We start from the raw sequence: 26,604 nt of genomic DNA, 5'->3' as shown, positions 1-26,604 counted from the left end.
TTGGGGGATGTCGGAGAGCCAGTTTTGGCCCAATCCCCGCAGGCCAGGCTGAGGACCCCACTGGTGCGCAAGGCCTCTAGTAGGTAAATAAATGGGTGTGACTATATGCAAGAAAACTTTGTTTACAAAAGCAAGTAGTGAACTAGATTGTGCCCAGGGATCTAGTTTGCCAATCACAGGAGACATTATCTCTTAAAAGCTGGTTCCTCTGTCTATGCAATGATTCCAGAACATGATTATTGGGACCAGAGGAGAACAACAATAAACAATAGGAAAACAATAAAATGGCAAAAAGTACATACCTATCAATAATTACTTTACATGTAAATGGACCAAATATCCCAATCAAAAGACATAGGGTGGCTGAATGAATAAATAAAAACACGACCAGTACATATGCTGCCCACAAGAGACCCACTTCAGATGGAAAGACATACAGATAAAAAGTAAAGGGATAGTAAAAGGTATTTCATCCAAATGGAAAGGAGAAAAAAGTTAGGGTAGCAGTACTTATATCAAACAAAATACACTTTAAAAGAAAGAGTGTAACAGGAGACAAAGAAGGGCATTTTTATAATATAAAGGGATCAATCCAACAAGAGGATATAACTCTTGTAAACTTTTATGGACCCTACATAGAAGCTTCTAAATATATAAAATAAATATACTAAAGGAGAGATAAACAGTAATACAGACATAGTAGGGGACTTTAACACCACATGACAGCAATGGATATATCATCCAGACAGGATATCAACAAGGAAACAGTGGCCTTAAATGACACGTTAAACCAGATGTATTTAGTTAATATTTTCAGCACATTTCACCCAAAAAGTATCAGAATACATTCTTTTCAAGTGCACATAGAACATTTTCCAAACAGACCACATGTTAGGGCACAAAACAAGTCTTAGTAAATTTAGGAAGATTGAAATCCTATCAAGCATCTTCTCAGATCATATGAAACTAGAAACCAGTTACAAGAAGAAAACTGAAAAACACAAAGACATGGGGGCTAAATAATATGCTACTAAACAATGAATGGATTAACAACAAAATCAAGGAAGAAATAAAAAGATGCCTTAAAACAAATAAAAATAAAAACATAATGACATCAAAAATCTATGGGACATAGCCAAGAAATAAGAAAAATCTCAAATAAAAATATCTAACCTTATACATAAAGGAGTTAGTCAAAGAAGAACAAAGTCCAAAGTTAGTAGAAGAAAGAATCTAAAAGTTCAATATTAGGCAATAGGTTGAATAATACATGGTGCCTCCTACCAATGCAACCATCAAAAATAAAACTATAGAAGGATATTTACAGGCATGGAAAGATGATTGTTATCTACTATTCAGTGAGAACAAGTTACAAGCAGTATACAGAGTATAATTTTGTTTTAGACAAAAGATATGTATAATGTGTATATTCATGGTTAGGAAAGGATATTAGCACTGGTTATCTCTGAGCTAGGCAATTATAATTTTCATTTTCTTCTATTCTTAATTATTCTACAATGAGCATGTACTACTCTTGTAATAAAACTCCAACGAAAGTTATTTTTCAAAAATATATCAAGGCTAATACCCTATAAATTAGCAGTCACCAACCTTTCAGACCTCATGGATCACCAGTGGTCCATGGACCACCAGTTGGTGACTGTTGCTCCAAAGGTTTCCTTAAACCACTGGTCGCCAACCTTTCGAACCTCACAGACCACCAGTGGTCTGTGGACCACCGGTTGGCGACCAGTGCTATAAATGATACTGTGAGACATGTTAGCCTCAGGCCTCAGTGGCTAAAAATATTTAACAGAAGTCTGAAAAAAGGTGTATGGAGGCCTGAATTATTGCTGTTTTACAAATGGAGCCCTGTGATCAGGCTTTGGACCACTAAGGATGGGGGCATGGGCTTTGCCTCCAGAACAGTTGTCACAGTTTAGGCCTCCCTGCAGAAAGAACAGCTGCAAAACAAGGACAAAAAAAGTAGCACCTGTCTTGCCTAGGACAAGATCCAGGTAGGCTGGGTCCACTCTGCATGGCCAAGCCTCCACTGGGCATTTTTCATGTCTAAGTCATATAACAAAGAATGTGAGAGCAACAAGGGACCCACTAGTCCTAGGTCTTCGTTTACAGTTACCTTCTTCTTGAAAGTTGCAGCAGTGGCTTGAAGTGATATCAATGCCAGAGTGTCTGATAACTAAATACCCATTTTTGGAGTAGACTCACCTATTGAGAGCCTTAATGGAAGAGAGTTAGTTCTGATATATGGCTTTAAAAAATCCAAAATCTTGCCCTGTATGCCAACTGCCACCATGCTTGGTGGAAATCTAATCTAATAAAAGACAAATATGCAAATTGACCATACCTTTGCTACACCTTAAGCCATGCCCACCATCCAATCAGAGTGACTATATGCAAATTAACCCAACCAAGATGGCAGCCGGCAGCCACGGAGCTGAAGCGAGCAGGAGTCTTGGTTGCTCCAGTGATGGAGGAAGCCAAGCTTCCTGCCGGCTCTGAGCTCCACTAAAAGCAACAAAGTTTCAATTATAGAAGATAAATAAACCCCAGATACCTGCTTTCAGCTGGCCATGGAGTTGGAGCGAGCAGGAGCTGGCTCTGAGCTCCACTGAAGACAACAAAGTTTCAATTATAGATGGTAAATAAATCCCAGAATGAAAAAAAAAAAGAAAAAAAAGGAGAGGCTGGGAGCTTCCGAAGCCAGGGGGCTTGGCCAGCCTGAAAATGGCCCTCAGCCCCTCACCCAGGCTGGCTAAACCTCCATGGGGTGAGGGTCCCCATGGGGGGGGTGTGACCAGCCTGCAAACACCCATCAGCCCCTCACCCAGGCTGGCCAGGCACCCTACCGGGACCCCCACCCTGATCTGAGACACCCTTCAGGGCAAACCAGCCGGCCCCCACCCATGCACCAGGCCTCTATCCTATATAATAAAAGAGTAATATGCAAATTGATCCTAACAGCAGAAAGAGTGGGAATGACTGGTCACTATGACACACATTGACCACCAGGGGGCAGACGCTCAATGCAGGAGCTGCCCCCTGGTGGTCAGTGCGCTCCCACAGGGGGAGCTCTGCTCAGCCACAAGCCAGGCTGACGGCTGCCAGTACAGCAGTGGTGGTAGGAGCCTCTCCTGCCTCCTCAGCAGCGCTAAGGATGTCTGACTGCAGCTTAGGCCTGCTCCCTGCTGGCAAATGGACATCCCCTGAGGGCTCCCGGGCTGCCAGAGTGATGTCTGACTGCCAGCTTAGGCCCAATTCCCCAGGGAGCAGGCCTAAACCAGCAGGTGGTCATCCCCCAAGGGGTCCCAGACTGCGAGAGGGCACAGGCCAGGCTGAGGGACCCTCTCCGAGTGCACAAATTTTTGTGCACCAGGCCTCTAGTCTATATTATAAAAAGCTAGAGGCCGTAACACCGTAACCCAGGAACGACCAAACAACTGGTCACCAGGAGGTGCATTGATGGGTCCCTCCCACAGTGGCGGCAGGAGGGACTTTGGACCCTGTGATGGTGGTGGGAAGGACTCTAGGTCTTGCATGATTTTGCATGCTGGGCCTCTAGTGTTAAAATAAATTGCAAGGTAGTGCCTGGACTAAGTGGAAAAGAATGTCATGATTGATCAGGGACATCTTGGCTGTGGAAGGGGTGATTAATAGTATCTTTGCTACCTGTTTCTAGCCTTGCTTAGAATATGTGTTACCCTCAAAATAGGTTTCTCCATTAAATCTCTCCTACTCTTGATTACCCTTATAGAATGTCAGATTAATTCTTTTAAATATTACTTTTACATCATTCTCCTACTTAACCCTCTAAAGGTCTAGCTCCATTTCCCACTTAGTAAATATACTTCCTGTCTAATAATCAAGGTCCTCCACAATTTGTCACCATTTAATGTTCTCATCAACCATACACAAAATCACCTCCCTCACCTATTTCTTAAAAAAAATATTTTTATTGATTTCAGAGAGGAAGGGAGAGTGAACGCGAGATAGAAACATCAATGATGAGAGAGAATCATTGATCGACTGCTTCCTACATGCCCCACAAAAGGGATTGAGCCTGCAACCTGGGCATGTGCCCTGACTGTGACCTCCTGGTTCATAGGTCGACGCTCAACCACTGAGCGACACTGGCTAGGCGAGACCTATTTCTTGTACTCAGAGTACACACTCTAGTCTAAAAGGGTCACTAGTAGGAGCAGGAGATGGGAATTTGTCCAAAGGGGAGCATCTGGATTAAGAGATCAGGATGACTCAATAACTGGGAGTTTTGAGATGGAGGAGGGTATCAGAAATCTTGGGGAGGGATCCAAGTCAAATCTGAGTGGACAAGCTTTAGCTGAGGCCTGCTCCTTTTGATGGCCTAGTTTCTATCCCAGTTTGGCTGCCCGTTATCAGTTTTAAAGCGGTGCTATTTTATAGCTGTTACTGAATAGGCACCTGATACATACCCCACACATTTTAATCTCTGCGCTTATAGCATCTTCACTTTAAGTGCCTGTTTCCCTCATTTCTGCCTATTGGAGTCCCACTTATCCTTTGGTGCTCAGCTCCAAACCATCACAGTGAGGCCCTGGTATTTTTCAAATGACCTGCTTCTCAGAGTCCTTAAATTTGACATCATTCCCTAATTCATCTCCATAACTCCACATAGATCTCTCCTAGGTCTATAGTGCTGGCGAGACAGCGACATTCACCACTAGGGCCCATTTTTGCCCAGGCAGTTACATTCAGGGATTTTATGGTAATTGACTTGCTGTCTCATTCAAATGGAGCAGTCTGGATATGAACTAGTGTATTAAGGTGCCTCTTACCTGCTAGATTTAAATACCAGTCTATGGTAACAAAACACTATAAACTAGCAATGAAATGCAGCAGCATAAAGCACAATAAATTCTTATTGCCCATGGCTAAAATGAGACAAAATATTATTCCAGAATAAGGGAGAAAGTAAAGCTCTCATGGAAAAATACAAGCAGGTTAACTTTTCCAGCATGCTGAATGGCACCTGAGTGACCCAAGAGTTATTGAATTTAAAAATAATCAATTGCTGTACCCTCTGCTAGTGACTGGGCTATGATGCATAGTTATGACAATTTCTCATGGTGATGAGTCTAAAATAAAAAACTTTACAATGTACACACTTCATTTAGAACAAGTTTACCCTTTATAAGCCAAGGAAAACAAGCAGTTTACAACTTCTATGAACTCTGATCAAAATGATGTGGAAAAACTCAATGCCAAGCTGTATAAGTTATGGGGAACAGACAAGGGCCACTCATTCCTGTATCGGTGTCTTATTTTTACCCAGATCAGAAACAGAGAAATCAGAAGCTTTTCCCCACATGCTATGAGCAGCGTTTGCTAATTTCAGATGATAATGAAGACTAAAGGTAATCTTTCTGTGTTGTATTCCTAAAGATACCTGACCCCATGGCCATGTTGAGAATACATCATCAGCAGTATGACTGGAAACTCAATGGCTTCCTGATCCTTGCTGGTTGGTGGGGATTAAGGGTTCAGAAAGTTTTAACTTTGAGCCAAAGGAATAATTCTAGTTGCCATTACCAACATTTGGGACCCAGGACTTGAATGTCCTTGAACAACTCTCTACTACCAGAGAGCACCAGCCATGTGGGCATTAACTTGGTGAAGGTCCCAATGACAGATGCCAGGGAAGCTGTACCTGGTGAAGCTATTTAAACACTTGGTTTGAGGAATCTGTCTGGGTTGGGTGTCGGTCCTACCAATATAAGGCTGGCGTAAATAGAATTGTCTGGCTTTTGGGGGATGCTGATATTTCACCTTTCTCTTTGAAACTTGATTACAGTTGTTGTTTAGTTGGGAGGAAGTCATGGGGGAATACTGGGGTGTGATTGGCAAGAAGAGGAGATACAGGAGCTGTTCCTTACTCATCGTTCGGTGAGTCAGTCTGAGATAGAGGATCTGGACTGTGGAATCAGCCCAAGAGGATTCAGAAAGGAGCCACGTTGGAATCTAGACAAGCTAGAGTCCAGACTAAGAACTGCGCTCACCTCATATGGAAAGTCAGCCAAATTTCCACTGGTGAGTCTGGATTCTGTAGGCAATTTAGTGATTTCCTGTTGGCCACCCCCCACTGCTGCCTCCTTCCCACCTGCAAGCAGTCACCCACCCATAAATCCTGTCCAGCCCTGGACTGCTGCCCAATGTTCCAGAGGGTTGGACTCACCAAGGAGAGCGGAATTCCCAGGGTCCAGGACCAGCTGTGTTCCCAGAGGAGACATCAGCACTGAAGGAAGGTTCGGTCCAGTGGCTGAAAGCAAGGCTCTGATATCCTCCAACTGCGTGGGGACTTGGGGGGGATCTGTGAGAAGGCAGATGGTGAATCAGACAGGTTAAAGCATGAAGGCCATATTAAGGGGGGAATGAGGGGTGAGCATGCGTGTAATTGTGTCTGTGTGTAAGGCAGGCATTACTCTTGTTGCCTTTTAACATAATTTTTCCTATTGAGAAGGTGTGCCTATCAAATTGAGTCTGAATTTCAAACAACACTTGAACCAATAAGGTCAGTAATAAGAATCAGGCATGTAGATTTCAGAAGCTCCTGACTAATACCACTTTATACCACAGGTCCACTGGGTCCCTATAAATGTAGGTACATTAAACCACATTGTAAAGACACTCTTAAGAAGCCAACATTTCTTCAGCAATTACTAAATGTCAAGTCCTATATTAAAGAGCTTTCATTTATAACATCCTTAGAGGGGGGCACTTTATTCTTGTCCCCACGGATAGGGATATGCCACAGGAATTCTTACTTAAAAGGAGCCCATGAGTGGCTTTTTCTATGAGGAAAAGGGTCCATCTATGAAGTCGATAAGTTAACTTGCTTTGTGGAGTGAATTTTTCATGCTCCATAGGACACATAAGCCAGACAGGGATCATTTGCTATTTAAAGTCTGATAAGGAGTCAGGGGTGAAGTCATCAGGGGTCACGTTAACCAGAGCCAAGGTGACAGCACTGGGAAATACAGTGGCTTGCTTGTCATTTCCACTGGACAAATACAGAGGCAAGCGGCTACTGAACCTAGTGGCGGGAGGATCCCTGGTTCTCCTGGGAAAGCGCAGACTCCCGCTCCCCCTCTTCCGGCATCTCCCGATGCCCTGCAATTCACACTCTCAAGGCCGACTCCTACCTTTTCCTCTCCAGCCCTTGCTGGAGCAGAAAGAGAAACAGGAGTGTTGTTCTTGTAATTGATGGTTATTTCAATAGGGTTCAGGGAGGGCCTACTATGTGCTTGCCACCTTGTTAGGTGCTTGTTAGGTCATGATGGTGCCAGCGTCTAGTTCAGAAACATCTGGTTTGGGTTCAGGAACCCTCAGTTTGATGCGTTGGTGGTATAGTGGTGAGCATAGCTGCCTTCCAGGAACCCTCAGTTTGAGCTGTGGCTCTGTCTTTCACTAACTTGGGCAAGTCACTAAATCCTCCTGAATCCTTGTCTATTAAATGGAACCTCATCATTTCCAAGATTTCTTTCTACTCTCAAACACCACGGTTTTAGCAATTGATGGCGGCAGTTTACTCAAACCCAGACTCTTTTCCTCGAATCCTTTTCAATATTCCCTCAAGAACAATGAAATTGAATATTGAGGGAAACGGAGTTCCCGCAATATTGCAATTGAATATTTCTTTAAGAATGCTAAAACGCAGTAAGCCTTTGCTTATTTGCTAAAACCCATCAGATCTCCTTGGGCCAAATGTCGACACCTTCTAATGTCCTCACAGTTTCTATGACATTTTTCTTTTTTGGTATATGTCCATTTGATCTTCTCAGGGACACTGTTAACTTCTCCAAGGTCAGAGGTCACCCCTTATAGTTGTCCTACATGGAACTTAGAGGCAGCACTTAATGAATAATCATCCTGTGACTATCTGAATAAATGAATAATATTCTGTCTCATTATACTTCAAGTCTCCTTGCTACAGGTTAAATCACAGAACTTGGCGTAAAACTGCAGCTTTATACATGAAATCCCTGATTTAAAAATTAAGCCATATTTTTGGCTGATAAAAAAAGAAGCACTACTTCTAAGTTCATAAACTACCTATAAAACTAACAAACTTTGATTAATAAATCAAGGCTTCTGATTAAGAAAAGCTCTAAACGTAAAAGCCTAAAATAGTCATTTTTTTTTCTCATCAAGTTTGATTAAAATGGGAAGCCATTCTGCTCTTCAAGCCCCATGCTCACAGTCATACCATATTAGTGCTGAAATGCTGCAAGGACTGGCTCCCAGTATACACACTCTTCATTGGCAAAGCTACAGTAGTAGCTACACATCCTAGGCTTTCATCTCTGTTAGCAGAGGCAATAAGGAAGGGTTATTAGGGAAGAGAAACCCACAGGAAGCACCATAACTCAGTGTGGGGCAACAAGCGCTGGGGCCCTGGCTCCAGACTAGCAGCTCAGACGATGAAACCCAACCCAAAACAAATGACATCCTTCAATGAGCTGATTTTCTCTGACTTCCTAAGACAACTGGAGGTTTATGCAGCCACTGGTGAGACGAAAACCCATCTGGGCCTCTCGGAGTTGGCAGGGGCTGGAGATGCTGGGCTTTGGTATATCCTCAACTTGGGGTGTGAATACAAGTATAACATTTAATTATTTTTCCCTGGTTAAGTCATAGTGTGTAATTAATCATATTTTTTTCTTTTTTTCCCCTTAGAATGATACCTTTCTCACCAAGAGAAAGTGCTCTAATAATTGCCTTAAAAAAAAAAAGTAAGACAAAAGCAGGCATTTTTTATTCTATTCCACCAACGCCCAGACTCTGTGGTGAAGAGAAACAGAGAGTCCCTAGTCCAAGGGACAAGGGCTGCAGCTCACAACATGCCGAGTCCTGCACTGGGCAACAGCAAGGGATGGTGGTGTCCAAGCAACTGCTGTTCATTTTAAATACCTACTTTATGCCAGGAACTGTGATAGACTCTTTAATCAGGAGTTCTTATGTTAGAGAGTACTCTAGTCTGAATGTTTGTGTCCCCTCAAATTCATGTGGTGAAATCCTAAACCCACTCTGAGGTGATGGTATTAGATAGCGGGGAATTTGGGAGGTGATTACGCCATAAGGGGATCAGTGTCCTTATAAAAGAGACCCCAGACAGTTGGCCTATCCCTCTGTAGGATGAGGGCACGGCAAGAATCAGGCAGTCTGCAGCCAGAAGAGGGCCCTCACCAGACCCCGACCATGCTGGCACACCAATCCTGGATTTCCAGCATCCAGAAGTCTAAGAAATACATTTCTGTTGTTTATAAGTTACCTCGTCTGTGGTGTTTTGTTATAGTGGCTGGAGTGGACTAAGACAGGAGGGTGTATGTGTGGATTTCATGTGGACTAGACTATGAACTTCCTTAAAGGACATAAAAGTTTTAGCATGTATAAATTTTTCTGGAGGGGGTAATTTAGTTTCATCTGATTCTCAAAGAAGTCCTTGACACCGGTGTTAAGACTAACTGCTTTAGCCTGGCTGGCATGGCTCAGTGGTTGAGCGTCGACCTATGAACTAGGAGGTCATGGTTCAATTCCCGTCAGGGCATGTCTGGGTTGCGAGCTGGATCCCCAGTGTGGGGTGATCAGGAGGCAGCTGATCAATGATTCTCTCTCATTATTGTTATTTCTATGTCACTCTCTCTCTCCCCTCATCTCGGAAATAAAAAATACATAAAAAAAAGACTAACTACTTCACTTCTGTTACCCCTGGACCCATCCACCAATGCGGGCAATCCTTGTTTTGCAGGTCTCCATGCAAGATCGCATCTGAACTTAGCAAGGTGAAGTAACTTGCCCAAGGTCACACAGTGAGTAAGCAGTAGAGCCAGGGTTCAAACTGATGTCTGCCTGGCCCCAAAGTCTGTATTCTTTCTATTGGAAGGCCCTAAGGTGGGGAGAAAGGGAGGGATATTGATTTTATCTTTATGTACGTATTTGGATCATGGAAAAGAGGAGGTGGAGGGTAAGTGAATCACCCCTAACGGGGCCCACCAGGGGCAGCCAGCCTGGAGGTGTTTACCTAGGATCAGAAGCTGGGTGTTCTCAGTCAGCTCTCCGTGCACATTGGCTGCCCTGCAGGAGTACAGGCCCTGATCTGAGGAGGACACGTCTGTGAGTAGCAAGGATCCCTCGTGCAGATGGTGAGAAGAGCCCAGTTTGCTTTTGTTCCTGAACCAAGTGACTTCAGCTTCGGGCACACCTAGGAAGCAAAAAAAACAATAAATAAATAAATAAATAAACTCATCAGCCAAACACGTTCAGGTGATTCTGGAGGCATTTATAGCCTCTTGGCGGGGACTCCGCAGGAAGCATCTGCCTGGGCGTCTTCTACCAGCCTTTGGCCAAACTAAATAATGCCTCGGGCCTCTCTGTTGTCTGGGGGTCTTTTGATTTTCGAACTTACACTGACGAGGCAGGAAGAGAGAGGCCAGTTAAAGAGGAGGAAGTATGTGGCTGGTAAAGGGTACTTCCAAGGTGGAAGGAAAATACAAAGATTCTTTGAAGAAAACATTATCTAAAATAATAAAAGGGTAATATGCTAATTAGACTGGACATTTTCTGGATGTCATTCCGGTCATCCTTCCTGATGAAGTCAGGGCCAGAGGGAAGCCAGCCCAGGTCCCGGGTGCCTGTGGGTGGCCCGAGGGAAGCCAGTCCAGGTCCCAGGTGCCTGCGGGTGGCCTGAGGGAAGCTGGCCCGGGTCCGGGGTGCCTGCAGCTGGCCCACAGGGAGCCAGCCCGGGTCCTGGGTGCCAGAGGGAAACGGTGCTGGCAGCAGGGGGAAGGAAGGCCTACTCTTGCACGAATTTTCATGCATTGGGCCTCTAGTAAAAATATAACAACCAAACCTATATCTATCAGTGAATATGAAACAAATAAAATGTTGAATAAGAGAAGTCAGACACAGAAGAGTATCTACTGCATGATTTCCTTTCTGTAAGTAAGAAACAAAGACTGATAACATCAACCTATGCTGCTAGTAGTCAGGGAAATGGTTGCTGGTAAGGCTGTTTTTTGACCTGGGGGCTGGTTTGGTGAGTTTAGCACCTTTATGACATGTGCTCTTTTCTGTAGAGATATAACACTTCAATAAAAGTCACAAAAGCTAAAAGCCACAAAAGTTAATACATTCAAGAACCAGACAAAGGAGAGCTGCTAGATCCTTACCAGAGTTGAGGATACACATAGAAAACATGGCTGTATTTTTGAAGCCTGTGTATTTTCTTAGAACAAGAGGACATGGAACTAAGGTATCAGCAGCACAGAAAAAGAAAGACAGGAAGGAAGTACTCTGCTCTCTCCTCAGTCCAAGTTCACCATCTGTGAGAAAGAGCTGGGGAGAGTGTGCGAATATGAATTGGGATTGCACACCTCCTTTAAGAAGTCTTTTAGGGGTGTTACAGACTGAAGGCTTGTGTTCCCACAAAATGATATGTTGAAGCCCTCACCTCAGTGCAATAGTCTTTAGAGGTGGGGTCTTTGGAGGCATTTAGATGTAGATGAGGTCATGATGGGCTGAGGGTGGGCCTCATGATGGGACTAGAGCCCTTGTAAGAAGAGATCAGAGGGCTAGTACTCTCGCCAGGTGAGGACCCGGCAAGAAGAAAGCTGCCTGCAAGCCAGAAAGAGAGTTGTCACCAGGAACTGCATGGATCAGCACTTTGATCTAGGAATTCCCAGCCTCCAGAACTGTGAGCTGTAACCTTCTGTGGTTTAAGGCTCCCAGGCTATGGTATTTTGTAGTAAACAGCAGCCTGAGTAGACAGCCTTAACTCCTTAGGAAGTTCCTTGTGGTTGACATGCTGATCAGCAGGCCCGAGGTTAGCACAAGCTTGAGATGATCTGCATGAGGCTCCCTCTGAGTGAATTGGGAGACAGATCTTCAGGGAGCAGAAAGCTCCCTCCCTTGCACCCCAGCCTGCGGACCCAGCTCACAAAGCTTACTCAGAATTCTTGGGCATGTATGCAGGGTTTATTTAGAATGTCAAATCCTGGTGAACAGGGTCAAACCAGGACTAGTTAAAGAGCCAGACCTTTTTGTCCTGTGCTTTCCCAGAGTTGGAGCTGGATTTTGTCCTTAATGGGCAGCCTACTGTTTAGGATGCAGGCACCTTCAAGAGTTACCTGTGCACCTGTTCCTTGTCCTTGAATCTGATAAAAATTTACCCCAGTCTACTCTATGTCACCCAGCTGAAGAGCCCCCACTATAGTCCCGGGGCACCTGCTGTTCCCGGGCTCCGGTGGAGGAAGTGAGGTGGGGTGGGAGCACGGTCTCACCTAACAATGAGCTGCCTTGTGTGAACTCACTGCTGTCCCGGCTGCTCTGCTGCCTCAGGTGGGCTTTTCCAGCCTGGAGCGATGGCCCCAAGTAGGTGGCCAGAGTGTTCAGCCAATTTGTGAGCCCTTTCTCCCTGTTATGGAGAACATAGGAGCGACTCTCTGGTCTTCACTTTTATTCATATTACCCATAATTCAGTGTGAATCCCTAGGGACCTACATGGTTGTTCAGAGGAAGAGGCAGGGCTCTCGAGAGGGAGTGGAGACTTGGATACGGCACCCACCCCTGATCCATTAGGGAGAGGTTACACACAAGGTGACACCTGATGCTTAAATGCATGAGAGGGCCAGGCTGCCATGGTCTCTGAATATACCTGGACAGAAGATGCAGGTGAGAGGCAGGAAAACTGACTTTTCATGGCAGCACCACTAGGGAGAGCAAGAGCATCATGATGCCCGGCCATGCCAGCGTGCACTTTGGACCCTGAGCTCAGTTTTTATGTATTAACGTCCCCCCTGCCCCCCCCCCTCCCCCCCAACACACAGCATTCAGGAGAAAGCCTCTGCAAAGTAAGTTCGAGAAAACATCCTCAGTCACTTCTCTCCCCAAGAAAAATGAGGTCCCACAAACCATCTTCTACAAGTATTTCCCTTGCAATGAATGGCTCGCAAGTAGCACCGTGGCCGGCACCTTCCTTTGAGGGCTGTGGGCAGCACACACAACCCCTAATCGGAACTATGGCTGCTCAGGAGCAGGAGGCAGAGTGAGAGACCTGGATTCAATGGGCCTTCAGTTCCACCCATGAAAGCATGATGATAAAGTGAGTGGGGGTGTGAACATTCTCTCTGTGACTGTGCTGTCCTGGCGATGGGCTGTGGTGTGGTGCTCTGTGCATGCAGCGTGGTGCCTCCTTCTCTGGTCAGGACCCGAGCTCCTGCAGTGCAGCCAGAGGCAGGAGGAGAGAGGAAAGGAGAGGGGAGATGGTGAGAAAGAGGGGGAGGAGGGACAGGCAGAGAACCCCAGGAGGGAGAGACCCAGGAGCCATTTCTCACTTCCCCAGGAAGGGGGCTGAGCCTTTCTGTTCGCCTCCTCATTCTTTGCCTCCCACCCTCATGAAATTGGGTCTGTTTACTGAAAGGCCTGCATTTCTCAGGTTCATGGGAGAAACGGAAATGCTCAGGAAAGCAAAGTGTGGAAGGAAGTAACCTTCGGTCTCCGTAAAACAAACTACAGAAGTGCCACAGGGCCAAGGGAAGAGAATTATGTAGGAATCATTGTAATATACAGGGTGTCCCCCAAATGTACACACACTGTAACAGCTGAGAGCTCAATTCTGAAAAGGAAATGTATTTTAACAAACACGGCCTTTATAATTATTCCAAGTGTGTGTATACATTTCCTGGGACACCCTGTATTTATCAGCAAACCTCTCACTCGGGCTCACTCAAGCAGGTACCCGCATCATGAGCTGGTCGGTGGAGGTGTCATTGCTGGTGCCACAGTGTGGGGCCGTCCTGTCTGAGCCTGGAGCCCTTAGGCAGAGAATGACACCAAGAAGATGCTTTGAAGTGACAGCCAGTCCTTCCATTATTGGCTCTGACATACTACAGATAAGTTGGGGTAAGGGAAGAAGAAAAATAAGTGAGGCATGAGAAAGCTCTTTTTTCTTTTTCTCTCGAGAGATGACAATTATGCTTTAGAAACTCCACTAGGTTTCACGTGCGCCAGAGTTCCTCAAAAAAGTGTTCAAATACACATGCTTAATACTGACATTCAGAACACCTTAACATCAGGGTGCACCGAAGTCAGGAGCTATGCGAAAGTATCCCAAACACATCAGAGGGAGAAAGAACACTTACTATAAGCCAAATATTTGAGAAACATCATATTTTCACAATGATCCTATTATTAATAATCCCATTTTACACATGAGAAAGTGGGACTCAAAGAGAGTAAGAAATCTGCCTAAAGTCACGTTAGTTTGGATCCCTGAATGATTATATCTGGGAACAGAGCCTGTGGGCCCCTACTTAGCTCCCAGCTAGTCAGTGACCTACAAATGGCCGGGTGGGGATCCAAACTCATACACTTGATGCTGGAGATCCCATCTTAACAAGTAGAAAGTCCTCACTTAACATGGTTGATGGGTTCTCAGATTTAAGCTAAAAATGATATAAAAAAGCCAATTTTACCATGGGCTAATTGATATTAACAAGAGAGGTTCCTACAGCAACTCAACGCTATAAAAAAAAAGTTGAATGAAATGACATTATTCAAGGTCCTGCTGTTCTTAGTCCTGCTTGCCATTCTAGTGGACTGACTCCTCAGAGAGGATCTGAATTGCTGCACTATTATTTCTGGTGTCAAATCCTTAAGTACTTTCTACTTTTAGAATTATGCTTTCTACTCCAATTGTAATACCAAGGTATCGTTATGAGGGAGGTTTGTCAAACCCATGTGTGCTGGCTTTGTTAGCTCTCTCTCTTTAAAGAAATTTTTTTATTGCTTTCAGAGAGGAAGGCAGTGAGAGAGAGAAACATCAATGATGAGAGGTAAACATTGATCAACTGCCTCCTGCATCCCCCTCCCCAACTGGAGATCGACCCCAGCATGTGCCCTGACTGGAAATTGAACCATGACCTCCTGGTTCATAGGTCAACGCTCAACCACTGAGCCAGGCTCTTTTCTTGTTGAGAAACTTGGTTAAGTTGTGGGAGATTTTTTTTCTAGCTTGTTATGATGTAACAGTATATTCTATAGTCAGAAATGTCTGAAAAATGGTAGAAAATACACTCAACCACAGAACAAAGTCCATAGCTATGTTGTTGACAAGTTACTTGGTTAGACTTCATACTCTGGACTCCCTGGTATGAATTGTGTCTAAAAAAGGAAAGGAAAAGAACCTACCTTTACTTTTCCCCCTTTGTGGCATATCTTATCAACAATACAATGCCCTCCCTGTTGCTTGAAGGAATCAATAAATGAGTCTGGCCAAAATGGGTTGTAATTTGATATGATTATGAGGATTAGTGCCTTTAATCTCCACTGAGCTGGCAGGTAGGGTGATGTGTTAATATTCTGTTTTTAAACCAGACAGGATATTCTTGTTAACTAGACTACTTGTTCTATTTGGAAGGTTGCTTGCACCGTGGCAGCTTGTCAACATCTCAAGGCGGGTGTCCACTGAAAGGTGCACCTCGACATGGTAAGTTTGAAAAGGTGCAAGAAAAGGAAAGGATACAGTAATTTAAACGCCAGCCTTGGAAATTCTAGAAAACAATGGGGTCTGGAAAGGAGGTTTTGCGCTTTCTAATTTCTCCATACTGACTGTGCAGTCACGGGTAGCTGTTCACAGAACCAATTTCCTTCTACCCAGCTAGGCTACACTGCCCAACATCCCTTGTAGTTGTGGGTGGCCATATGACTAGGAGGAAATGTGAAAGGTAGTGTGCACTACTTCCAAGTGTGGCCCTTAAAAACCTTCCTAGCCATCCTCTACACTTTATTTCCTCCCTCTTCCGATTGTTAGGGCAGAGATAACCAACAGGAAGGCCTTGGGAGGCATGTGCTCAAGATAACAGAGCCACCTCACCCTATTGTCCACTATTCCTCCACTTCCCTGTGACTTTCTGGTCCTTATTGGCCTCTGAGTTTGCAAAGCCAACCCAAGGGCAATGCCTGTCTCACAACTCCTACGTGCTGGCTATTTTCGTTAATGACTCCTACTCTCTTCTGATGGATAAGCTCCAGGTTCCGGTTGGTCTTATCTCTGCTATGCACTCCTTACCTTCCCACCACCACTGCTCTGAGGTCAGGCCCCCTGCTACCTCTCCTGTAAATTACTATGATGGCTTCTTAACTGGCTTTGCTGTTTCAGTATTTCCATTCTTCCACCCATTTTATGCACTGCTGGCAGCTTACTCCTCTGGAAGCATGCTCCCTAAGATCACTTTCTATCTGCCTGGGTCTAAACTCCTTGGCCAAGCATTTGAGGTCTCCCATGGTGCAGGTGCAGCCCACCCTGCTCCAGCTTAAGCCCCTCCACACCCTTTCTGCACCCTGGGCTCCAGTCAGACCAAAGAACACACTGTTCTTTGACAGTCCCTGGGCTTTCCTACTTCCGTGAATTTTCTCACACTCTTTTCCCACTTGGAACACTCTTTGCTCCATCTTTGCACATTCACATTCTATCAGTATGCAAGGCTGAGATAAAAACCACCTCTTCTATCTCATCTGTCCCAGTCAGAATTCTTCTTTCTTCCTTTAAACCTCTATAGCACTTTCCAGTTTCAGTGACTGAGGTCCATGCTTTTCCTGCTACCCCTGAATCCCTGAGGACAGAATTTATGTTTATCTTTGTATCCCCACCTTAGCACAGGGCTTCGTTAAGAGCTGAACAAATGAATTAACACATAAGTAAATTTCTCACCTGCAACTTGGCAGTTAATGGTCACATTCACTCCCCGCACTGTTTTGATGGTGCCTCCTATATCCACTGTGATGGCAGGCTCCTTGGTGTTGAGCACAGTCATTCGTGATGTTTTCACTAATGGCTTTCCTGAAGATGGGGAGAAATGTGAAATTTTATATGCAATGACTATAGACTTGAGGCATTCCCTTGAATCATGGGATAATGAAGAATGAACTACTGCTATACCCAGACTTTTTCCATGAATCATATTTTCCTTTGAAAAAACTGTAACTGCACAATATAAAAACCATCTACTTACCCACCCACCTACCTACCACAGAACTGTTGGAAAAAGAACAAGGATGGAAGCATATGAGGATAAGAGGATGGTGTCCAACAAGTTCGGATGGTTTGTACCTTTTTAATCATTAAATTCACAAATGACCCTATACATTCGATTTTTTAGGAGCTTGGTTATTTTAATTAAACTTTTTACTTTGAGATAATTCTGGGTTAACATGCAGTTGTAAGAAACAGCACAGAGAAATCCTGTGTAGCTTCTACCCAGTTTCACCTAATGGTGATATCTTATAAAACTAGAGTATAATATCATGACCAGGACATTGACACTGATAAAGTTAAGCTAAAGAACAATGCCATCATCACAAGGATCCCTCATGCTATTCCTAACCCCACCTTCATCTCTGGCAACCATTAATCTGTTCTCCATGTCTATAAATTTGTTACGTAAAGAATGTTATATAAATGCAACCATACAGTATGGAATCCTTTTTTTTTCCATCCAGAAAAATATTCTGGAGATTCTGCCAGGTCTCACATGGTACCATGCTGTGCATGTTAATAGTTTGCTCCCTTTTATTGCTGAGTAGTTTATGGATGTACCACAAATTTTTTAGCCATTCGCTTGTTGAAGGACATTTCGGTTGTTTCCAGACTTTGGCGATTCAAATAAAGCTGTAGTGATGTCTCATTGTGGTTTTAATCTGTATTTCTCTAATAACTAATAACGTCAAATACATTTAAATGCCAAAAAAATAATGTCAAATATATTTTAATGTATCTATTTGCCATCTGTATATTTTCTTTGGTAATATGTCTCTTCATGTCATTTGATCATTTTCTATTTGGATTTTTTTAATGTTTAGTTTTGAGAGTTTTTTATATTCTAGTTTATTAATTTTTAATCCTCACCCTAGGACAAAGAGAGAGGAAGGGAGGGAGGGAGAAAGGGATAGAGGGGGAGAGAGAGAGAGGGAGAAACATTGATCTGTTGTCTCTGTGCCTTAACAGGGGTTGAATCCACAACCCAGGGATGTGCTAGACCGGGAATTGAAATGGCAACCTTTTGGTGCACAGGACAAAGCTTAACCAACTGAGCCACTCTGGATGGGCAGAGTTCTTTATATTCTAGATACTAACTAGTATTTTGTTAGATATCAGGCTTTTCTTTTCATTTTCTTAACAGGATCTTTCACAGGGCAAAAGTTTGTTTTTTTTTTAACTCTGATAAAGTCCAATTTATCAAGTTTTCCTTTCTTGGAACATGCTTTTGAAGTTATGTCTAAGAACTATTTACCTAGACCCAGATGCTGAAGATTTTTTCCTATCTTTTTCTAAAAGTTTCATCGTTTTACATTTTGCATTTAAGTCTGTGATACATTTTGGGTTAATTTTTGTATAAGGTGTGGTACTTAGATCAATGTTAATTTGTTTTTTTGCCTATGGATGTCCAATTGTTTCATCACCATTTATTGATTTATTTTTATTTTTTAAGCTACATGTATGCCTGTGGTTAATTCTAGCATTAAACATTTTTCAATTGAATTTATTGGGGTGACATTGGTTAATAAAATTATATAGGTTTCAGGTGTACAATTCTGTAATACAGCATGTGTATACTGTATTGTATGTTCACCACCTAAAGTTGTCTCCTTCCCTTATCATTTATTGAACAAGCTATCTTTCCTTAAGTTGCTTTGTACCTTTGTCAAAATCAGTTGGACATATTTTTGAGGATCTATTTCTGGGTTCTCTCTTCTGTTCCACTGATCTATGTGTGTCTCTATCAATACCACAGGTTCTTAAATATTGTACTGTATAATTTTGAAATTGGGTAGGCTGATTCTTCCTACTTTATCATTTTTGATATTCTATTGTCTTGACCTTTCCACATAAATTTTAAATTATTCTTGTCTACAACTATAAAATCTTGCTGGGATTTCGATAGGAATTACATTAAACTTGTGTATCAATTAGGGAAGAACTGATATCTTTACTGTGTTGAGTCTTCCAACCAATGAACACTATCTTTTTATTTTATATCTCCTCTAATTCCTTTCATCAGAGTTTTGTAGCTTTCAGCATACAAAGCTTATATATATTTTCTTTGATTTATACCTAATTAATTTGTATTTTTTGAGGGACTGTAAATGATGTATTTTTAATTTCAGTATTTGTGTGTTCATTGCTAGTATCTAGAAATCTGTTAATTTTTGTATATCCAGTGACATTATTAAACTCACATGCTAGTTTTAGGACTTTTTAAAGGTAGATCCTTGATATTTTCAAAGTAGGCAATCATTTCATCTGCAAATAGTTTTATTTCTTCCTGTCTGATCTGTATTCCTCTTATTTCCTTTTCTTGCATTATTTCACTGGATAGAACTTCCAGCACTGTGTGGAATAAGAGTGGTGTGATGAGTGATTTTCAGTTGAAACCTGAACATTTTCATATTATGTTAAGCAACACTGGATCTTATTTAAACCTTCTGTGTTAGATGGCCTTCTCCGAAACCACTCAAGTCGGGGAGCAGGGAGGTGCCATCTCATTACTATCCAGTGAAGGTACAAGTCCAGGTTCTCCACTTGGCCTCCTCTGCCACCTAAGTGGGGAATCTGCGTTACTGCTGGGCAGGGGTGGAGCTTCTGGCTCCCCACATGGTCTCTGCTGACACCGCTGTGGGAGGGCCCTTGTTACGGCTTGTGTGTGTGTGTGTGGGGGGGGGGGGGGGGAGGGCGGTGTAAGTCCTGTCTCTAACACCACTGCAGACGAGAGGGTAAGGAGGGCACCGCAGGGTGAGGGTGGAACTCCAGGCTCCGTGTGGTCTCCATATAATGCTTGGTGGGGATGAAATCTGTCTTCTCTGATGTGGCCTCCATGGGGTTGTTGGGAACCTCATGTTAGTCTGATTAGGTCGAGTCTAGGCTCCCCACTCACCTCTGCTGGTGTGAGTGGCAGTGGGCTACAGTGTCTTCTGCGGTGTTTGGAGCAGAGTGGTGTTTTCCAAAGTTTTCTGTCTCGTTAGGCTGCCTCTTGGCTGGTGCTTTGGGTAAAGAGAGCAGGCTTTACTTGGGGCTCCCCCCGCCCCCCCAAATTTTTTTCCAGTTCCCATTGCATTTCCTGGTGGCTGGCTTCTTCAGCTCCAAGGATGGAATTTAGGAGGGAAGAAGAAATTCAAGGAAGTCATGTGTTTTTCCTCAGTTCCCAAGGTCCCTGGCCAGTCTGCGTTCTCCTTTCCACTTTTCAGTCTTCTTATGTTTGTTTTATATATGATGTCCATGGATTTTAGTTGTATTTAGCAGGAGGAATAGGGAAAAGTATATCCACATCACTTCCTGGAAGTGGAAATTCTGTGCACATTACATTTTAATAGGCCTTTATCATCTGTGGATAAAAATCTGGTACTTCATGGACATGACCACAAAATTACAATGAAAAACTCATTTATTGCGCAGTGTGGAGAAATAAGGGTCCACATGAGATCATTTCACATACCTAAAGCTTAATTTTTTGTATGTCAAATGGATTTAATTTTGTCTCAACCCTTTTACAGGCCGGGCATTCTACAATGGTATTTGTTCTGTTTCTTCCTTCATTAACTGTGAAGAAAACCGTGACTCAGCAATGCCATTTGGAGTCTTATAACTGCTTTTCATACTTTTTCTTTTCTTCATCATCTTTTTATCCTTTATTCCTGCTCGTAACTGTCACACAGCTGTCCCTCCTTTTTCTCCATCCTCTTTACTTCAAATGGTAAAGGCATTTATTATCTCCAAAAATGTCCTTTGAGAGATAGAGCAGGTTCCAGGAACACAGTGGTGTGGCCTGGCCTTTGGGATCCAGGCTCCTCCTATGATTTGTCAGTGGTTCCACTCATGGTCCCCAGAAGACTTCCACTGTAATCCAGGCTGTAGCCCCTGAGAGTGTAGACTAAGGTAGAGAGAGTTTAGGCTACCATAGCAATTTCCAAGTTGTAGCTGGTTTGTTTACTTGTTCCTGGTTTCCCCATGATGACTGCCCTTAAGGGATGTGGAATGACTGGCACCTAATACAGAGTCAGAAGTACTTCGGTTGTTATAGATGTTTGCCAAAGGTTTCTGAATTTCCTTTCCTCGGGACACAGAACTTTTTGGTTGAGTAGAATTATCTGACTAAAAGCTTTGGCCAGTGATTTGCTGAGTGAATAAATGGTTGCAAGTCTTCTATATGAAGTGTAGGGTGAGGGTTATTTACTGTTTGGGGTTCTGGGAAAGGAATTAGCCATATGAGGAAGGACAGAGGTGAGACATGGAAACGTGATGGGCAGTGTCTGTGAACATAAAGATGGATGAGTGAGTCTGTTTAAATGGAGCACTGAGTGGACATTTCTTGGCCCTTTGAGGTGATTATTTTCTTCTGGATCCTTGACCTGGTTCCTGGGAACTTAGCCATAGATCTTGGATGGAACCTACTAATCTAGTGGTTCTCAACCTTCCTAATGCTGCGACCCTTTAATACAGTTCCTCATGTTGTGGTGACCACCAACCATAAAATTATTTTCATTGCTACTTCATAACTGTAATTTTGCTACTGTTATGAATCATAATGTAAATATCTGATATGCAGGATGTATTTTCATTGTTACAAATTGAACATAATTAAAGCATAGTGATTAATCACAGAAACAATATGTAATTATATATGTGTTTTCCGATGGTCTTAGGCGACCCCTGTGAAAGGGTCCTTTGATCCCCAAAGGGGTCGCGATCCACAGGTTGAGAACCGCTGTACTAATATCTATTCACATGCTTTCTCTTCACTCCTTTCAGGTTTGCATTTGTAAGCATTGGCTACTGGGATGACTCTTACATCCAGCATCTTGTGAGACTGTCTAAAAAAAAGAAGGCCCCTGAAATTAACAGGCAAATGACCATCCTTCTCCCCAACATCTGCTCATCTGAGCGGCTTGAAGTTTTAGGAATTCATTCTTAAAAAGAGAAGTTGTGGAGAAAAGGGATCCCGAATTCACTGCTGGTGGGAATGTAGACAGCCACTATGGAAAACATTCTGGCGGTTCCTCAAAAAATTAAGAATAGAGCACCATATGACCCAGCAATTCCTCTCCCGAGAGTATTTACCCAAATGACTCAAAAACATTTATTCACAAAGATATATGCACATCTATGTTCATTGCAGCATTATTCACGGTGGCCAAGACATGGAGACAACCAAAGTGTCCTTTGATAGAGGACCAGATAAAGGGAGCACAAGCAACTTGTTTGGAAAGTTTGTAAGGACGACATTCTGATAAAAGGTAAGTGTGTGGAAGGCCACCCACCCTGTTTATTGGAATTCCAACTTAGGGGAGACTTAGGGGAATGTCAAAGGCGGCGCCCTAATTATTCCTTGACCTTTCCAAACAAGCCTGTACATATGCAGACTCCCGGGTGTTTACTGAAACCCTTATGCTTAATCCCTGGATGCCCTTGCCTAGAGGACAGTGTAAATACATCTGTCCTCCCAAGATTACTCACCCTACCGACTGTACCTAAAGATAAAAATTCCAATAAAGGCCTAATGAGACAAGCAATAGAGGCTGCTCTGGCCACTAGAGCCAGGGGCCCCTTAGCCCTCTCTTTCACAGTCAGACTGTGTCTGAGTAATCTGTTCGTTCATCGTTCAGGGGCTGCCGGTCAGCCCCTGCAAAGAAGATGTGGTACCTATATACTATGGAATTCTACTCAGCCATCAGAAAGGATGAAATAGTGCCATTTGCAACAACATGGATGGACCTCGAGAACATTACGCTAAGTAAAATAAGTCAGTCAGAAAAAGCCAAGAACCGTATGATTTCACTCGTATGTGGGATATAAAACTGAAACTCATAGACACAGACAACAGTATGGCGGCTACTAGAGGGAAGGGGGTGAAGGGCTGGGTTGCTTCACTGTGTAATAAAAACTGTGCCAATGGGGAAAAGCAGGTTAGGGACCAAGGAGTTTCAGACTCACAATTACCAAGTTATTTTTCCTATAGGAATTTTAATAATAAAGGTGGTTTTTATGGCTGCAAGTGTATAGCTATAAAATTCAAATGTCACTGAATTAAATCCAGCCCTTAATTAATTATATTGAGCTTTTGCTGAAAAGTAATGGCCTTTTGTCCTGTCACTAGTGGTGCTGGTGTTAGCAAAGGCTACTTATACCTCCTTATTCCTTCATGATCCATTGTTAAGACAAAGCATAAAGTTATTCAAGTACTTATAATGAATAGAAATTTATAATGAAAACAATGTTTGGTAATCAGTTGGTCCTCTTACATTTATTAGAAAAAGCTTGTATATGTTATTGAGTCCCACTCTAGACCTATTAAACCTGCATCTCAGGTGGCGGGATGGAAGCTGTAATCTCTCTTTTTAACAAGTTCCTTGTTGATTCTGATATGCAGCCAGGTTTGATAATCAATGAATTACATTGTTTTTGTTTCCCTTGAACTGGTTTTCTCTGGTTCCTGGTGGGAGTTGAGGAGATTTATTTTGAGAGACCACTAGTTCTCTATCAGACAATTTCAAGTTGGAACTCTTATTTTAATGGTCAACTAAAAACAACAACAAAAATAAGCCCATAGCAGATCATGTGGATGATCACCTAATGAGTACTGCCATGTAAGGACATGCCTGTGTTTGTGTTTGATTATAATCATATTAACTAGTGTTACTTTAACTATGGAAGTTAACTAAGAAGAAAAAAATAGAGACACAGAGGAATGAAATGATAAACTGTATGTTTGTGCTAAGAGAATGCTTAAACAAAAGTCATGGCATGCGCCACCAAATAGGCTCTCATATCAGACAAAACAAAAAAATGGCCAATTGCACGGAGCCTTCATCACAAAGCCTCTGGGAGCTGTGCCTCCTCCGTCATAACTATGTACACGTTGCAAATCAGCATGAGCCAGCAGATTAAATTAATTTCTGGAAATTGACAGGGTTTGTAGATTACTCTTTCATTAATTTGTAAATCTGTGTTATAGTTGAATGAGCGCTATACACAGAAGATGTCTAATTTTGTAGCTGTATAAATTTAAGCAAAACAAGGAAATGGAAAAAAGGCAAGCTGTTCAATTTGTCAGGCCCAATAGGTGGAATCACACCCTTTGAGAGTCAGACACAGAAATGGAAGCATAAAGAGAACCATTTTTGTTCAATTCCTTCAGACCTCATCATACGGTACCCATTAGCTTTCGGATTATATGGTTCCTGTTAGAAGTCACATGGAAGAGGGGAAATAGAGCCTCACTAGTAAGCAAGGACAAACCTGAGATGTAGCTAAAAATTGGTATCAATATCCAATGATGCAAAGAAGTGCCATCTCCTGATGCCTTGCTAGCAGAGGCGTTGAGTCAACCCAGCACTATCCTGACCCTGAGGGCCGAGTAATGATGAATGGTGAGACAGGCAGGGACAGATGGAGCCCCAGGAGCAATTGCTCAAAGCTCTGGGCTCTGGCTCCCACTTCTTTCCCTTATGTGTGGCTCTGGGTAAGACCAAGGCCCAGTGGGGAAAACTCTGAACATGTGTGCTTGAAAAATACCTCTGGCCCAGTATAAAGGTGACTGAGAGAGGAGCAGGAGGAGATGGAAGGGATTTTTTTTTTTTTTTTTTTTTTTTTTAGTTCAGCTAAGAATAGAAAGCATTATAAGTATCTTTTTCTTAGGGCCAAAGTCCAGGCCTCTGCTAATAGAAACTGTGTTTTCAACAGCATGGGGCCTTCCATGTTAGATGCCATGCCTGAGACTGATTTGCCATCCACCAAACCCTTTGCTACTTCCTCCTAGGCACACAGCTAGGTCATTTCCCAGCCCCTTTGCTTAGGTGTGGGAAAGGAACCGAGTCCTAGCAGATGGAATGTGGGCAGAAAGGAAGTGTGCCACTTCTGGACCCGAACCACAAAAACCCTCTATGCAATCATTGGTTTTGGACTTTATGTGAGCAAGAAATAATCTATCATGTGTTAGCCAGCATGCATTTATGATTTTGTTTGTTACAGTAATCAATTCTAATTGATCCAGGTTTAATTAATATTTGTTAACTTATTGAAGGAATGAAGCAAACGGGTCTTTCAATTCTCTGAAAGAGTCACAAACATCAGTTAAAAAGGTTCTTTACTATCCTTAACCATGAAAAATAAATTGCACTTCAGAAATTTCAGATTCTCACTGCTCAGCTAGAGGTGATCTGTGCGAGGACGTGTGTGTGTGTGTGTGTGTGTGTGTGTGTGTGAGCGTGTTGCAGATGCCTGGACGTTGGGCAATGGCAGAAACAAGGATTGCAGCAGGCAGGGTTGGCGATGACTGAGAGCTCCAGAAAGAGCGCATCAATAGCAAACAGGTTGAGACTGTGACACCTAAACTAAGCAATTGCAGAGATTTCTGGGAGTATAGCTCAGGTACAGATTCTGGGTTAGAGCAGCTTGGATAGCAGCACACATGATAAACTAGTGATGCGGGCAGTGGGCCTGGCCATGAGAAGTGACAGCCTGCATGCCAGGTGTCTGGACTCATAGTTCAATAGCTGAGTGACCTCTGGAATGTTATTTAACCTCTTTGTGCCTTAGTTGTCTACTTCCATGGCTAAGAGGAATGAGCGCAGTGCATGCCAAGCTCTTACTTAGAACGGTGTCTTAGCACAGCATGAGGTTTGTTTGAATAAATGTTGGCTATCATAATGCTAACACTATGAGAGAGAAAACGCCATGAGCAGCAAACAGTGTAGGGAACTTCTGATAAAGAAAACACACAGAAAAAAACTTTAAAGAGGAAAAAGATAGGAAAGAGGAGAGGAAACAAATCTGTGAGTAGGAACTTAACGACTTCTATATGGAATAATTAGAAAAAATAATTTAAATACAATGCATTTCCCCCAAACTGGTACCAGTAACTGGTCAGACACAGAGAGCTTAAAAGTTACACGGGGCCCTGGCTGGATAGCTCACTTGATTAAAGCATTGTCCCAATGCACCAAAGTTGTTGGATTTGATCCCCGGATAAGGCACGTACAAGAATCAACCAATGAATGCATAAATAAGTGGAACAACAAATTTATATATATACTAGAGGCCTGGTGCATGAAAATTCATGCACTGGAGGGGGGGGAGGGTCCATCAGCCCAGCCTGCCCCCTCTCACAGTCTGGGAGCCCTCAGGGGCGGGAGGTGACCTGGTGATCAGGGGAAGGCGATGGCCCCATCATACCTCTGCTGCTGCCACTGCCAGCAGCGCAAGCCTCAGCCGGCCCTGGTTACCTGAGACTTGGGCGGCCCTGGGTGGCTGGGTGCCTGCCATCCCAGTGAGTCTGAGGGGACTGGGTGTCGCCTTCTTTGAGGGCGGGGCAGCAATTAGCATATTCCCTCCTTATTGGCTGTGGGTGCTGCCATCTTTGTGATGGCGTGAGGGTCAATTAGCATATTCTCTCTTTATTAGATAGGATATATATATATATATGTCTTTCTCTAATCAATTAAAAAAAGTCACACTGAGGCCAGGACTCAAGTTTTAAGGACTCAAAACTCAATGTGTGC

At 43.3% G+C, this 26,604-nt stretch overlaps 1 protein-coding gene across 1 annotated transcript in view; it reads right to left on the bottom strand.

The window, feature by feature from the left end:
• The window catches only part of ADAMTSL1 (ADAMTS like 1), an 876,403-nt gene that overhangs the window by 62,601 nt on the left and 787,198 nt on the right, over positions 1-26,604 (bottom strand). The window contains exons 24-26 of the mRNA XM_070429962.1: positions 16,766-16,894; positions 10,079-10,258; positions 6,233-6,367 (exon numbers count right to left, since the gene is read on the bottom strand). Of these exons, the coding sequence (XP_070286063.1) occupies positions 6,233-6,367; positions 10,079-10,258; positions 16,766-16,894 (444 nt within the window). The remainder of the gene's footprint in view (positions 1-6,232; positions 6,368-10,078; positions 10,259-16,765; positions 16,895-26,604) is intronic.

The sequence above is a fragment of the Myotis yumanensis genome, unplaced genomic scaffold (assembly GCF_028538775.1).
Source record: "Myotis yumanensis isolate MYYU_CA2020_CCGP unplaced genomic scaffold, mMyoYum1.0.hap1 SCAF_12, whole genome shotgun sequence".
Lineage (NCBI taxonomy): Eukaryota > Metazoa > Chordata > Mammalia > Chiroptera > Vespertilionidae > Myotis > Myotis yumanensis.
The sequence above is the reverse complement of the archived record's forward strand: the minus strand, read 5'-3'. Positions and strand labels throughout refer to the sequence as shown.